We start from the raw sequence: 13,259 nt of genomic DNA on the forward strand, positions 1-13,259 counted from the left end.
ATCATGCGTTAGTATTATTTCTGCGCACTAATTAACGCAAAGGTGGTAGTGTGAAATTTAATGCATGCAATATGCAACAACCCACGCGATAATACTTTAGCGAATTGCACGTTTTTTTTGCGCCAATTTTAACGCAAAAAAGCATGCGATATGCGTTATCGCACTTTAGTGAATCAACCCTAATGTGTAAGTGGTCATAATGCCAATATATTCTATGTCTATTATCTGCGTTTCTTCTGTGTTCAAGATTAATCTCTTTCTTCTATATATTTTTTAGCTATTTTTAATCAAACTTTAAAATGAAGACTGTTCAAGTCACAATTGAATTTTCTATGGAACTGAGCAAATTCTACGCTATTCAGATTTTTGAAAAAGGGTAAGACTTTCACAGAGTTGTTGTTTTTTTTTTAAAGTTAAAATATTATTGCATTATATGGATATTGTGTGTGTGTGTGTGTGTATACATATACCTATAAATACATACATAAAAATATATATATTTATACATACTGTAGCTCTCAGTACCCAATAGATAAAAGATACAAAACTGAAAAAACTTCCACTGCACACTAATGGGTATATTTATCATGCTGTGTAAAAAGTGGAGTAAAACATTACCGGTGATGTTGTTTATATTAGCCAATCAGATGCTTTGCTTTGCTTTGATTTTCTTGCTGAATTGCTGAAATCTAATTGCTGATTGCTGCCCTGGGCAACATCACCAGTATTGCTTCACTCCACTTTTTACACAGCATAATAAATATACCCCTAGATGTTACATAATTGCTCCCTAGTATCACAGTTTAAAACCAAAATGTAAGTACTAGGGCCAAAGACTGAACCCCAAAAAGAAAGTGCTTCTTAGGAAAATGGTAATAATAAAAGGTACCTTTTTATAGTAGTGCAGGGCCAGGACTGCCAACAAGGGGAAACAGTGGGTACTTTGGTAAAAAGCCCTGTGGCAGAAGTGACCCCAAAGATGCAAACGTCCAATTCACAGGAGGGGAGAGGGCAGGGTTGCAGTGGATCAGGGGAATGACCACATGTATATGGAATATTTTTTTCATTGAGGCCCATTCTACTTGATGGCAGGGACTATGGTCCAGGTGGCCCAGGTGACTGGTAGGTTAATAAATGGGGCCCCTGGAGAATTTAGTAATATGGGGCCCCTTGATTATTGATGGTGGCCCCTATACAGGATGCCTGGTAAATAACTCTGTGAGTCATTAACACATCAAGTGTAATCCAAATCCAGGGCACATATATTAAAATACTGTTACGTACACCATTTAATCTATAAAATATAAGAAATCATAGCAAAGTCTTGTAAGTCAACAATTACTAGTAAGTAACCTTAATAGTAGTAAACAATTACTAACCTTAATATATATACTTATGCCTTTTAGCCAGTTTAATAAGTTCAAATTGTCTTTCTATCAAAAGTTAAAATTCACATCAAGATCAAAATCAAATGCAAGAAACAAACACGGCCCTGCACATACATTTTATAATGTTTGTCTAGGACCTATTAGCTGAATGAAACAGTGGGCACTAAAAAGCATGCACATAAGCATACTAGGAAAGTGACTCTTACATGAAATGAAACATTTTATTTAATATTATTTAAAAAAAGATATACATGTAACAACTGAATATGACTATTTGCATATTTTCCCTTTTTGCATTAACCGTCATCTACTATTTTTTGATAGGTATTACATGATTAAAACGTGTATGAAAATCCCTTCGACAATTCCACATACGATTGAATCAAAGCTTCTGGGATCTGCAGGTTTGTAGTTGCACTAATATTGTAGTTACACATACCTATTTAAAGATATAAAGGTATATTCACTTACCCTGATTCAGTGAGCAGAGAATTGCACTTTTAGACGAGATTGCCATAGTTTTTTTTTCCACAATGCACTATTTTTCCCAGAATTCATGCATTATTGTCCATGTTGAATTGGACTGAATTGCACTGCGTCTCGCATGATGCATCTAGTACAAATGCATCTGATTCATCAATATGAATGCAACTGCGTGTTCACTCCAGTGTAAATCTGATGCAGTTGTGCTGAATATTTTTCAAGTCTGTTTGGCACCTTCGGTGTGCAAAATGACACCTGTTCCCAATTCTTTAGTATGTGCGCTGCATCTATTGACGTAAGCCGCAGAGGAGACCTTGGAGTTATCGCCTGCCTGCTCAAGAGGTGACGGTAGCTCCAGAGTTCGCAGAATACCAGGTGTCAATAGATGCAGCAGTTCTTAATTTGGAATAGAAGGCAGCAAGGACTGATTGCTGTTGAGTGCAACTATATCAAAGTGCATTTGGACACAAATACCTTTATTGAAAGTAGTTTTAGATGCAACTCAGGGGAAAGTGCAGATTTTTCACTGCGTCTGCAGATATAAACAAACCCTTTAGATTTTACAGTATAGCAGTACACATCTAGATTATTTGTAAGAAATCAATTTAATTTACAGTTTCTTTCTAAATCTGTAAAATATCTTTTTTTTTTAGGAAAATTTGATACAAAAGTCCTAAGCCCAGATGCTGAAATTGTCAGCGAAATTTTTAAAATAGATCAACCAAAGCAGGAGGTTTCCCTTAAAAATGTGATGATGTTCAAGTTTGAAATGCTGCTAAATGAAAACAAGGTAAGGATTTTTACTGAAATGTTAACTTTAGTTTTGCATCTTCTTTCTTGTACTGTTTACCACAATATATTTCATATTTGTGCTTATGTTTTGATCACAGATTGAAGAGATTCTAAATGAATTGGAGTTTCAAATGTCCATTCGCCTATACTATAAAGAGGACGATTATACGTAAGTACAAAACATCTATAAATTAATGTTAAGGTATATATTAAAATTAAAGAGGTACAGGTATAAGACCCGTTATCCAGAATGCTCAGGACCAAGGGTATTCCAGATAAGGGGTATTTCTGTAGTTTGGATCTCCATACCTTAAGCCTACTAAAAAATTAATAAAACATTGATTAAACCCAATAGGATTGTTTTGCATCCAATAAGGATTAATTATATCTTAGTTGGGATCAATTACAAGGTACTGTTTTATTATTACAGAGAAAAAGGAAATCAGTTTTAAAATTCTGAGTTATTTGATTACAGTTGAGTCTATGGGAGACAGGCTTTCCGTAATTTGGAGCTTTCTGGATAATGGGTTTCCGGATAAGGGATCCCATACCTGTAGTATATTTTTTGAATCATGAAAAATGTATGGTTTTTCTTATTGTAATCTAATTATCTAAATCCCTAATTATATAACATAATATAATAATATAACAAATCCTTACTCCTTATAGATTCAATATCCCTGTCTGCCTATGTTCAAGCTTAAAATATAACCAAAAACCATGACTTGTTAAAACAATAGGCAAATAGTGTTCCTATCCATTAAGCTAATGTTAAATAAGGGAGCATACTGCCCCTTAAAATCCGACTGTCTAGTAATACATTCTAATGCCATTCTCTTTAAAGGAAAAAGAAAGGTAAAGTCACTTGGGGGTGCCAAAATGTTAGGCACCCCCAAGTGACTTTAACCGCCTACCTTTTACCCCAGGCTGGTGCCGCTGTCAGGAGAAAACAGCACCAGCCCGGGGTAGCTGCCGGCGCTTCCTCCTTCCGGCTTCGCTGTGCGCGCATGCGCAGTAGAGTGAAAAGCCGAACTTATAACATTTAAGTCGGCTTTTTCGCTCTACTGTGCATGCCCGGCCACCGGCAGTTTAGGAAGTGGAAGGCGGAAGGAGGAAGCGCTGCGCTCCAGGTGCCCCGGGCTGGTGCTATTTTCTCCTAACAGGGGCACCAGCCCGGGGTACAAGGTAAGCGGTTAAAGTCATTTGGGGGTGCTTAACATTTTGGCACCCCCAAGTGACTTTGCCTTTCCTTCCCCTTTAAGTGCATAGCTGTATTCCTTTTTAAATACTGTATTAGGAACATGAATGTCAATGAATAATACATAAAATGTTATCAGAAATGTTAGCAAGTGACTGCAGGTGTCTGTACTCCATTTAATAAAATTATTTTTCTTTTTGTTTCCCTTTAATAGAGATAAGAAACCAGATGAACGTAAAATGAAACTAAATTGCAGCAGAGAATTAAAGTTACATTTTAACCTCCAGAGAGGCATACATGATCAAAGGAATCTATTATTTCTGGCTTCCCAAATAACCATGGTATCCATTGTGGTTCATGGTACCTTGGTAGCCTTACAACCGCCACATACTAGGTAAGTACATACTGTATATATCATTAATGTGTAAGGATATATATATATATTTTATATTCCATTAATGAAGCTGTTTTAAGTTGACAAAATATTTTGTCTTGAGGATTTGATTTTTTTATTGAATTTATGTTTATAGTTGTTGCACTTAATATACAGTAATCTAAAACAAAACATTTAAGGCTTCATTTTAGTTATGCAATTGACCCTAATCTGCCTTTTTCCAAACCTCATTGGACCTGGTCTGTGCTTTGTGTTGATGTCAGATGCTGTAGGTAATGGCATCACTGAAAAGTTGGTGGGACATGGGTGCTGTTCTCACTGGAAAATGCAGAATATAGGCAGGGAAAACAGGGCAAAGAAAGGCCCTGTCATACTTGCAGGTTTTCAGGCCAACCCCCATACTACTACCTCATTTATCAAAATAGCATGTTACAGAGTATAAGTACAAACCATTTTGCCATTTTTCAAGTCATTCTGGCCACTGTAGGACATTGTTTCCTTGAAATTAGTGTAGGTTATCTCCTCAGAGCAATCATCGCTACACTTTTTTGGGCTTAATAATATAGTCCATTATGATTTACTGAATTTTTGCAACAACAAAAAAACAAAAATATAATTAATTTCACATAACAAATACTTAAAAGCAGAACATTTGCCTTTTTCCCAGTGGAAAAGGTGGTAATACATTGTTTTGATAAGCAAGATTCCTTTTATTAAAACTAATTTAGAAGTGTATAAACTAGTTGCAGCAATTCTACTTGACTTCTTGTTCAAGTGAGCCTTTAGAGATATGTCAAATGTTTGTAATGGTTGCTATTTTACAGCTTTCGAAAGAAGAAAACGTGGCTAACAAGAATTTTTCCATTTATGAGAAAAATGTCTAAAGTCCCAACCCTGCAAAGAGCCGTTTTTGGCCAAACATACAAGCCGGAGTTAGCAGCAGATGTAAGTAATGAAAAAAAAATGTTTTTGCCAGGCATGGATTCGCTGCGAAATTCCAAATTTCACCATTGACAAAACTGCTGCAAAAATTTGGCAAGTGAGGGGAAAAAAAGGCTTGGTCACAACAATCGCAACGCAGTTGCATCAAATAAGTTATGGTCATGGCAAAAATCAAGTCGTGGTCGTAGCAAAAAAAGTTACAGTTGCATAAAAAAGTTGCGTGGTAGCCGCATTTGCAAATATTTCGCCATTTTGCAAATTTTTAAGCAGTTCGCAAAATATTTGTGGCCATGCCAAAATAAAAATCAGGCTTGCATCAAATAAGTCGTGGCAAAAAAGTCACAGTCACATTAAAAAAAAGTTGCGCGGTACCTGCATTTTGCAAATATTTCGCCATTTTGCAATTTTTCAGAAGCTCGCAATTTTTTGGGCAAAGCGAAACTGGACAGATTCGCTCATCACTAGATGTCTGTAAATAAATGTTCATTTATTAACCTACCTTGTGGGTGGCTACATCTGTCAAAGATCAACTTGCTTGTCACCTTCACCAACTGAGTACATCATGTCATGTATGCCTAGCATCAGCTCAGACAGAAGATTTATGAAATTGGACATAGTAAATAACTGAATGTAACTAAGTTTATTGTCTTCATTTCTCTTTTTAGGATGGAAACTTTGTAGTGCAGGAATGCTTCTTACAGCACGCCTACAACTTTCATTCTATGCTCTGCACCTACTTGCTACTGTCATATAAAGGACTGCAAAGTTATTTTTCTGACCTTGTAAAGACTCTACCTGCCTTAGTCAACATCATGCCTGGTAATTTCTTTTTTCTTTTACTATTTGTGCAAAATCATTGAACACAATCAACAGTAGGATTCGTTGTTTTTCCACACTTATTGTACTGTTCCATCTTGTGTTGACAACTGCCAGTAATAATGAGTGGAACGGTTTGCTTTTAACAAATTAAAGGGGCAAAAATAATCTATATTTTTTGCTATTTTTTGAGCTAAACAGGGCTAATAGGCAGGGATGTATTTAGGTCCGGTGCTACCCTAGTCACCAGATCTAAATAAGCCCCTACGTCACACGCACCAGCGTAGCGGAAGTGATGTCACGTGCACCATGCGCGTGATGTCACTTTCAAAGAGTGTCCCAACCCCCTACACCCCCAGCTGGGGCATTTTTTTTTTAAATAACTGGCCCTCGGGTGCTCTATTATAAATACAGCCCTGCTAATAGGGTAAATGATGCTACTCCATGTTTGCTCCTTATGAGAGAGGTAATTAACTTACCAGTATACAAACCAAGTCCCTTCACCCTCCATTGTGACTTGTCGCCATTTGTTAGCAGTTTATTATGCAGTTTATTATGCACTGGGAATCTACCTTGCAAGAACCATGGAGTAGCTTCAGTGTACCTGTTTGCCCAAAAAAACATGGATTTTCCATGATTAAAACAGCAATCAGAAAGCATGTTTAGCACAAGCTCTATTCGCCAAACTCATGTTAAAAAAGTGAGCATTCTGCCCCTTTAGCCTCAAATTACTGAAGAAAAGGCAGGGTAATCCAAGATGAATGTGATAACTGTTTATTTTTGTGGGTACATTTGAAGAATATATGTACAGACTTCTGTGAAAAGTAGGGTTTTGTTTAAAGATTTTTTTAAATTTACATGCTCTTTTTTCCTTAGAACAACTTGATGTTGATGCTCGCTTCACAGAATTACGTGAAAGAATTAAGGTATGTATGCTCCCCTTTTTTCTACCTTTGGCTCAATCAAATACAACAATTTAAGATAATAAAGCACTTCCTAACATGCACTTTGCTCATTTGCAATAGTTCAAATAACATTACACCATTAACAACATGTTTTATCATTGTATCTGTTGTTGACATTTCTGAAAAACTAGCATATTATCATTATTATGATTCTGGTATTTTCCCGTATGTAATGGAATTTGAAGTACTTATGATACTTATAATATGTTGGAATAATGAGATTTTGTCATTATTATAAATTACAATGTTTATTTTCTCCTGCAGGATATTGAAGATCTTTCTGAACTGGCAAACCACATACATGTGGACCTAAGAAAACTTTCTTCTGATCTTTTGCATCTGTGGGGAACTTTTACTGAATGTATATTCAGTGATGATTTCACAGCCATTGTTGCTGAAAAGCACAAAGAATTACAGGTACACACAAAAAAAAAACTTGAGCAAGATCTTATGCCGTGTTATACACAATTCTATAAAAACTGCGATGACACTCTTGTTAAAAGCATTTAACATACTTTCACAATATGTGCTTGGTATAAGAATAATAGCGAGCTATATTTTGATAACAGAAAATATGCAAGCATAGGAAAATTGATATTTAATATTAATTTTACATTGGCCAATAAAAAGATTAATTGTGGCCTTTCCCATAACCATTAAAAACTGTTATTCTATGGCATTTCCCTCCATTACACCCAAAAGATATGATGCCTGTGCCATACAGAACATATTAGCAATAATTCAAAATTAAGGCTGTATTCATAGCATTGTGTGGAATATTTAATGTTTAAAAAGATGTAAAACCGGGGGAAAATAACTGATGTATTTATAAAGCCCTGTTGTAGCACTACAAGGTATAAAGGACAGTTTAGCACCCATTGAAGTGAAAGGGACTAATCCTGGTAGCATTAAAAGTGGTAGAAACAGCTATCCCAGTTTGCTTTGTATTTTCCACACGCATATTGTTTTACACTATCGATTTACACTAGACATTCACAAGGAATCACAGCTTTGCTACACATGATTTTACATGAATTGTTGTGCCCAAATTGGTGATATTTGGCATATTTCTAGGCAATTCTATTGCAGACCTTTTTACATGCATCAGAACTATATAAAGGATAGTAATAAAAACAATAATTATGATTCCCTATAGCTAAAAATAGTTTTTCATACTATGGCATCACCTTGCATAGATTAAACAGGTCTTTGTTAAATTAGATTTGCTTAAATAAACAGAAATGTTTTCTTTGAAGTTGGTGGGTAAAACTGGAAACTTAAGATAAAAAAAATCAGTTTTGCTATATGGCTGAAGACTTTATTTAGTCATTGTTTTGTACTTGCTTTACAGGAACATAGATGGTCTGAGGCTTTCTTTTGTCTTGATCATGATCGAGAAGAAGCCTTAACATATAAGAAAGAGAGGTGAGTATTGTGTTTCTCCATTCAGTATCCATGCCTCATTGTTAAATCTTTTTTGAAGGATTTCCTTAGCTCTCTTAATAACAATAACTCATACCAACCAGAGATTATTATTCATTATTCTACATGGAGTACAATGGTTAAGCTTATTGCTCATGTGTTTTTATGGATTATGCGTTACTCTACATGGGGCAATTTTGTGTTTGTTTGTAGAAGTACAGTAGTTACTAGCTATTCTCTGATGCCAGAGAAACCCTTTCCTTTTGATTTGCAAATCATTAACAATGTTAAAGGATGTAAAAAAGATAGCAGTACAATTTCTAAAAGATTAAAGCTATCAAAATCAATATAGGCATTTCTATTTTTCCAAAAAATGCTGTACTAGGTACAATCTGAATTTAAAGAGCATTATTGTTGCGGTTGTTGTAAATTTAATTTACATTCAAAGCATGAAAGTAACCAATGATTTGATATGTCCTAAGATATCAGTAGACTCTTAATTTCTAAATAAATATCTTTTTATTATGCAGTTCTTCGAAGAAACATCTACAGATATCCAGAGCTATTAAAGATTCTTCTTACTTTAGCTCTATCTCCCCACTTCCAATGGATTGCCCTAAACTTTATGGAGACATTCAAAATATGCCTATTATTTTTGAAGATAGGTATTTAGAACACATCAACGAAGGTATGTAGCAAAAAAACGTTTCTTGATGTTGACATTACTCATTTACAAGCCTGTATTATATATACTGTGATTTGTAGTTGAGGAGACAGACAGATAAATGCAGAAGCAGTGGGGGGAAAGTTAAATAAATAATGAAGTATATAAACAGTTAAGTGTCATGGACATTACTGAGTAATGAGATTGGCAGAATAAATAGGAAATAAAATGTGTATAATAAAAACACTAAGAAAAACATATACATGAGTTTGGGTATGTATGTAGCTGCTCCTCATAGCAACGTAATACTAATTCTAGGTCAAATGGAATTTTCATTTATTTAGCTTGTACCCTAACTACAATTATTTAATTACCATGATTAATATTTTGTAGTTATTTTTATTTAGACTTTATTATGATTTTGGTTTAAATTGCAATTAAATTACAATAACATTTTTTTTCTCAGAAGTTTGTTCAACATCTGACCACGCTGCTGCTCCAGATCTTTCTTCTATAGTGGAGACAGCAAATGCACATGATAATAGCCAAACTGATGTTGTCGAACTGGAATCTGTAACAGATTATACAAATCAGTTGCAGGAAGGCCCACAACCTTCGGAAAGCAGCAAAGAGGAATCAGAAACAACAAGTACAGATGATGAGACCCAAGCTGATAATCCGAAAGTTGAGTCTCTAACAGAAGATATAAATCAGTTGCAGGAAGACTTACAACTTTCAGAAATCAGCAAAGAGGGATCTGAAACAAAAAGCACAGATGATGAGAGCCAAACTGATGATCTGAAAGAAGAATATGAAACACGTGACCAATTATACAGATCTGATAAAGTCCCTGGACCCTGGAATGAACAATCTCCCTCTGCTCCAGCGCAGATGTAAGTACTTTTTCTTAACCCAATATTAACTATAATGTATAGCGTAATTTACAATACAATTATTTTACTTAAAGTTAAGAAGTTCAGCTTTAAAAGAAGTACCCTTTTATACATTGTATAACCTATTTATACTTTGATTTACATTACAGAATTCCTAATGCCACCCAAGAAGCATTTGCAGCTGCAGCTGAAGGAGTACATGTCATTGTATTTGTGCACGGTTTAGGAGGTAAAAATAAATAACACTTTTACATTTCTTTATCTTCTGGAAAGCATAAGTAGACATGCATCTTATGAATTACTTTGTTTCTTAAACTAAGCTTATTGTGCTTCTAGGGTGTACCGAAGATCTTTATTTAATCCGACATTACATTGAATCTGGACTTCCTCGTGAAAGAATAAAGATTTGCATGAGTAGTAGTAACGAGGTATGTATAAAATGAGTATCTCTAAACCAGAACTTCCCAAAATATAGGGCTCTCCCCCTAGTGGGCCTTAAAGTAGTAAGGGAATTCCAAGCCTGATTACACCTTAGAATAATATTTGGAGATGAATGCTTATTAGCTGTTTTAACTATTACTAGGGTGATTGTTACAACCATGTTTTCATATATCTATAAGTTTATATTGAGCAAAGGGGGTGGGTCAAACTAGATACTTGAAAGCAAAAGGTACTATTCAGCTGAAGATCTGAAATCATCTGCTCTAAACTGGCATAATATATTTTAAATCTTTCCATTTAAATTGTCACAGTTTAGAAGATTTAATAGAATAGAACACCTGAATTTCTGAATATAGTGTCTTCTAAGTGATTTCTCTTAGTCGCCCATGATACCTCATTGTTCCTGTGGAATTGCAATAGCCTGCAATCCATCTGTATTTAAATTTATAAAATTGTTCATGCCATAAAGAACTACTTTTTTTTATCAGACAAGTTAAATTATGCATCTTCTATGTAATCTTTACTGTCTTTACAGGGTAACACCCATAAAAATATTGATACCAGTGCTGATTGTCTTCTGAAAGAAATTACACATTTTATCCAATATAACAAACTCACAGTATCCCGGATCAGGTAAGCTTTTTATGAAGTCGTTATTAAGAAATTGCCAAATATATACCACAAATAATTTAAATGAGAAAGGGAGGAAATTCTTCATTGTTACATTGGATTTCTAATGCCACTTGAATAATTAAATAGTAATAGAATAGTAACAAAATATTTAATACATCACTTCAGGCTTTATGATGTCAGCATTGCTTCAATTTTTTCAATTACTTCATCCTCTTTGCAGCTTTGTATGCTATTCTTTGGGAACAATAATCACCCGTGCAGTTCTTGCGAAACCAGGATTCAGTTGTTACCTGAAAAAACTGCATACTTTCCTGTCCTTAGCTGGACCTCATTTGGGGCTTCTCTACAACAAACGTTCTATTGTTAATAAAGGTAAGCTATTGTTGACCGCAAGTCTCTTTAAGTGGTTAATTTTGAAGGTAATGTCTAAAAATGTCTCTATATATTCCATATTTCTAATGAAATATGTATTTTTTCTATATTAGGATTGTGGATTCTACAGCATGCCTCAAACTCCCTATCGCAGCTGGGATTTCGAGATCACCCAGATATTAGACAAACTTTCCTGTACAACCTTAGCAAGAAACCAGGTAAGGAGATCCCCTTCCATTAGTTTGTACTTTCAGTGATGGACAGATTTGCTAGATTAACTTTTACATTTGTCTCACATGTATTACAGAAATATAAAATTCAAGAAATTGTAATTGATTTGTCAATAACAGAATTAACAGAGGATAAATAACCATTAATGTTTCAACTAGTCCTCTCCTTTCCTGCCTTGTAGAAGAGAACAGAGTTACTAAAGTGATAACAGAATACACCAAAAGGCTCATTTATTAATAACCGCCAATGCGCCCCACCCCTTATCCACATTTATGCTGTAATTGCTGACAAAAATGCTGCATTGTGGGTATATTAACATGACATCTTACACACTTTGCACACCTCACTTGTGCTTGTAAATGAGCCCTACAATGTTTTTAGCAGAACATATAGTACATGTATTTGCATTTCAGTGCCAGTTCTCTTTCCGTCTTTCATTCTCTAATCAATCTGTGTATTATTTTACTACAGGTCTGGAGTACTTCAAGCATGTAATTTTAGTGAGCTCCTCACAGGATTACTTTGCTCCTTTTCACTCAGCTCGCATAGAAATGTGCAAAGCCGCTCTTAAAAATACTTATTCAGGTAAGAAACAGAAAATCTAGGTTCTATAAATAATTCTATAAATAATTTTAATTATTATGGCAAGAGCAAAAAGTCCTAAATTAACATTCTTTTAGCCCTAAAGGTTTAATTGCACTTTCTTTAGCACATTCACATTTGTTTTTTAGCAACTACTTTAGCATAAATAAATACGTGTCTATTAATAGTGTGTATTTCTTTTTTCTTTAGGGCAAGTTTATGCTGAGATGATCCAAAACATCCTTACTCCTCTTGTGCAGAATAAGGATTGCAATTTAGTCCGATACAATGTTGTTTTTAATCTACCTAAAACACCATTTACTTTTATCGGACAAACAGCCCATATACACTTTCTTCATTTTCTGCCATTTTTGGAAAGATTTTTTAGGGGAGCTGCCCTAAAATATTTTGAATAGATGAAAGCAACTGACAAGCCTGGCATCTTGTACTGTCAATTGCATATTGCAATGAAAGTGGTATTGTTATTGGGCAAAGTCCTCTGGTTTCTGACTGCGGAATGACTGCCACAGTAGGAAGGTAATGTTGCCAATTTGGACAGATCTCATTTCATTTTTAACCTACCCATAAGCTGTTGATGTTAATGCATTACGGATATAAGCTTTTAGATATATAACATGCTGCCAATACATTTGTAGCCTAAAGGATCCATCTTGTTAGAAAATCTAATTTGCAGATTTTCTAACAAGACAGATAAAACAGCAAAAAAAAAAAAAAATGTGAGGGTGGCAAGGGAGGCAGGTAAGAGAAACAAATATGTCATTATATATATAAAATTATTTTATTTTCAAGTATACTCTGTCAAAAAGGTCATGCAAGCTATATCAAATAAACATCATTAGAGATAATATTATACTTGTTGTTTATCTGCAGATTTTATACTAAGATGGAAGAAACAACAGAGAAAAAAAGAAAATTCTAATGGGCGGGAGGGAGGCGGTTAAGAGAAACAAATATGTCATTATATATAAGTCCTTATATATATAAAGGAATTTTATTTCAAGTATGAGCTGTCGAAGTGGATC

The 13,259-nt window shown here is 34.7% G+C and overlaps 1 protein-coding gene across 1 annotated transcript; it reads left to right on the top strand.

Moving 5' to 3' along the window:
- Positions 1–282: 282 nt before the first annotated feature.
- On the top strand, positions 283–13,172 carry LOC116410907 (protein FAM135A-like). The gene is made up of 20 exons (XM_031902519.1): positions 283–376; positions 1,713–1,792; positions 2,525–2,661; positions 2,762–2,832; positions 4,076–4,255; positions 5,080–5,200; positions 5,863–6,016; positions 6,890–6,939; positions 7,243–7,395; positions 8,330–8,403; positions 8,931–9,088; positions 9,531–9,957; positions 10,107–10,186; positions 10,294–10,385; positions 10,934–11,031; positions 11,252–11,403; positions 11,517–11,621; positions 12,106–12,219; positions 12,427–12,753; positions 13,108–13,172. Exons 1-19 carry the CDS (start codon positions 300–302, stop codon positions 12,630–12,632), a joined length of 2,529 nt encoding a protein of 842 aa, XP_031758379.1. The 5' UTR covers positions 283–299; the 3' UTR covers positions 12,633–12,753; positions 13,108–13,172.
- Positions 13,173–13,259: the final 87 nt, after the last annotated feature.

Source organism: Xenopus tropicalis, chromosome 5 (assembly GCF_000004195.4).
Source record: "Xenopus tropicalis strain Nigerian chromosome 5, UCB_Xtro_10.0, whole genome shotgun sequence".
In the NCBI taxonomy this organism is placed as follows: domain Eukaryota; kingdom Metazoa; phylum Chordata; class Amphibia; order Anura; family Pipidae; genus Xenopus; species Xenopus tropicalis.

Bases quoted from the DNA above. Each gene is read 5' to 3' on its own strand.
- LOC116410907 (XM_031902519.1), top strand. From the start codon at position 300: ATGAAGACTGTTCAAGTCACAATTGAATTTTCTATGGAACTGAGCAAA. The intron at 10,386-10,933 runs GTATGTATAAAA...CTGTCTTTACAG, and splicing joins GCATGAGTAGTAGTAACGAG to GGTAACACCCATAAAAATAT. The intron at 12,220-12,426 runs GTAAGAAACAGA...TTTTTTCTTTAG, and splicing joins TCTTAAAAATACTTATTCAG to GGCAAGTTTATGCTGAGATG.